Here is a 2,457-nt window from a genome sequence, read left to right as displayed (position 1 = left end):
GAATCACCTCAGAGCCCTTTGCATGCTGGTCTGTCACCTGGAACAATCTTCCTCACCTTTTAAACCTGCGTGTCACCTTCTTGCCAGTTTTCCTGGCTAGTCTATACTAATCCTTCAAGTCTTATTATAAGTTTCTTTACATAATCTTTAATGATTCTTTTACTAGTAATCTTCCAACCCCTCCTAATCTAAGTTAGGTCCTTTGAAAGTACTCTTTCATTATACTTTGTACGTTTTCATTATACTACTTTCAAATAATGTACTTGCGTATTTTTTGTTTGAAAAAATTTTTTTTTTATTAGGGCACTAGGTCCTAGAGAGCAGGAACCATTTTTGTTTGGTTTATTACTATATTCTCAGTACCTCTTACTGTGCCTGTCAACATAAAAGAAAGTGGCAGGCAGTATTTTATTTTAAACTACATGCTTATTGTGTTAGTGACTCAAGTTTCATTTCATTTTCTATCTCAGGGCCATGAAATGACAAGTATTGGACTGCTGCTTGGTGTTTCTGCTGCAAAACTAGGCACCATGGATATGTCAATCACTCGACTTCTCAGCATTCACATTCCTGCTGTCTTACCCCCAACATCCACAGAACTGGATGTTCCTCACAACGTCCAAGTGGCTGCAGTAGTTGGCATTGGCCTCGTATATCAAGGGACAGCTCACAGACATACTGCAGAAGTCCTGTTGGCTGAAATAGGTATAGGATTAATAGTGCTGAATCTTCATAGGCATACATTTCCTATTTCTAAATAAACCCAAGCAAAAATAAGAGTAAATTATAAAAATTAAGGAGAAATTATAGTAGTTTTGTGAGCACAGAATGATCTCGTACTAATTTTAAAAACAACTGCAGGTAGTGTTTTCCAAAACTAATGTTACTATGCAAGTTATTAGCCTGGATATTTATTAGGCCAACCCATTACTGAGCTCCAGTGGTCACATTCACTGAGGTACCTGTGGTCGTAATCACAGATGTGGGTGCTGCTTATCCTGCTGTGTCTTTACCAGGCAAAGTCTAACAGAGACTTGCACTTAAAACTCAAAGTTGACCGTTTTGGTCCCTAATATCACGGTGTTTATTCTGTTGGACAACAGCACTTCCAACAGAATGTAAGTGATTGCTTTTTTTGTTGTTGTTTTTTGGTACACTGACAGCTGTGGAAACCAATTATGATAGTGTCAGAACTTTCTGAGTGGAGTTTTATTTCATCCACATTTCTTGTGTAACTTACTAGAAAGTTAACTCTAAAATGTTTGTGAGTTGAAAATTTGAGAAGCTAGATTCAACTGTATTGCTTATGTTTTTCAGGAAGGCCCCCTGGTCCTAAAATGGAATACTGCACTGACAGAGAGTCATACTCTTTAGCTGCTGGCTTTGCCCTGGGCATGGTCTGCTTGGGGGTAAGCACCATCTGTGCCTTCCCATGTTTTATTTATGGCATCTGCATGTTGAGACAAATAACCTTAACTCTTAAACTCAAATACTACTCTGACTTACTATGACTTAGCCTGATTCCCAGCCCTTTCTTCTTCCTGGATGTTTTTCAAAGCACCAGATTTGTGAATGGGGGAAAAACTATAGTGAAGAATGGGGCTTAAGAATTTTTTTTCCCCCAGCTCATCTATGTATTCATGAATAAACTGGGAAATGAAGGTTCTTTTTTCTGGTTTCTTTTTTAAATAGGAGTCTCACTCTGTTGCCCAGGCTGGAGTGCGATGGCAGAGTCCAGCATTTTGAGGCTGTGGTGGCCTTGAGTGTGCCACTGCATCCCAGCCTGGGTGACAGTGAGACTCTGACTCCAAAAAAAAAAAAAAAGACAACCTGTATATTCCAATGCCAATTCCATTAGGTAGGATTGGGGTTACTGAGGCATAGGGTAAATGGTACATTCGTTTGAACTGATACACCTTTTCTGTTTTACACTTGAACCAGCGCTGTTTGAGAATGCTGGCTGTTGCACAACTTGCTGATAATTGGTGTTACTTGTTTTTAACATTTCTGCTGATAAATGTGTCATGATATTTCATTGTAGTTTAAATTTGTATTTCTCTGCTGGCTAATGATGCTGACAACTTTTTCATTAGCTTATTGGTCCTCCATATATCTTTTTTTGTGAAATATCTTTCAAGTCCTTTGCTTATTTTTTTTTTTTTTGAGTTGGAGTCTCACTCTGTCGCCCAGGCTAGAGTGCAGTGGTATGCTCATGGCCACCACAGCCTTGACCTACTGGGCTCAGACAACCCTTCTGCCTGAGCCTTCCAAGTAGCTGGAACTACGGGCACACACCACCATACCTGGCTAATTTTTAAATTTATTGTAGAGATGAGATTTTGCCAAGTTGCCCAGGCTGGTCTCAAACCCTTAGACTCAGGCAGTCCTCTCACCTCCACCTCCCAAAGTGGTGGGATTACAGGCATGAGCCACTGCGCTTGGCTGGGAATGAAGTTT

General features: G+C 40.0%; 1 protein-coding gene across 1 annotated transcript; it reads left to right on the top strand.

The window, feature by feature from the left end:
• Positions 1–470: 470 nt before the first annotated feature.
• LOC103254342 (anaphase-promoting complex subunit 1-like) lies at positions 471–1,409 on the top strand (the record flags this gene model as incomplete). Its single annotated transcript, XM_008052458.1, has 2 exons — positions 471–705; positions 1,318–1,409. Coding segments are annotated over 2 exons (327 nt in total), but the record flags the coding sequence as incomplete, so codon positions are not given.
• Between the last annotated feature and the right edge of the window lie 1,048 nt (positions 1,410–2,457).

This window comes from Carlito syrichta, unplaced genomic scaffold, assembly GCF_000164805.1.
Source record: "Carlito syrichta isolate Samal-C Ts95f unplaced genomic scaffold, Tarsius_syrichta-2.0.1 Scaffold275592, whole genome shotgun sequence".
Taxonomy (NCBI): Eukaryota; Metazoa; Chordata; class Mammalia; order Primates; family Tarsiidae; genus Carlito; species Carlito syrichta.
Note: the sequence above shows the minus strand (reverse complement) of the source record. Positions and strands in the feature narration are given on the sequence as shown.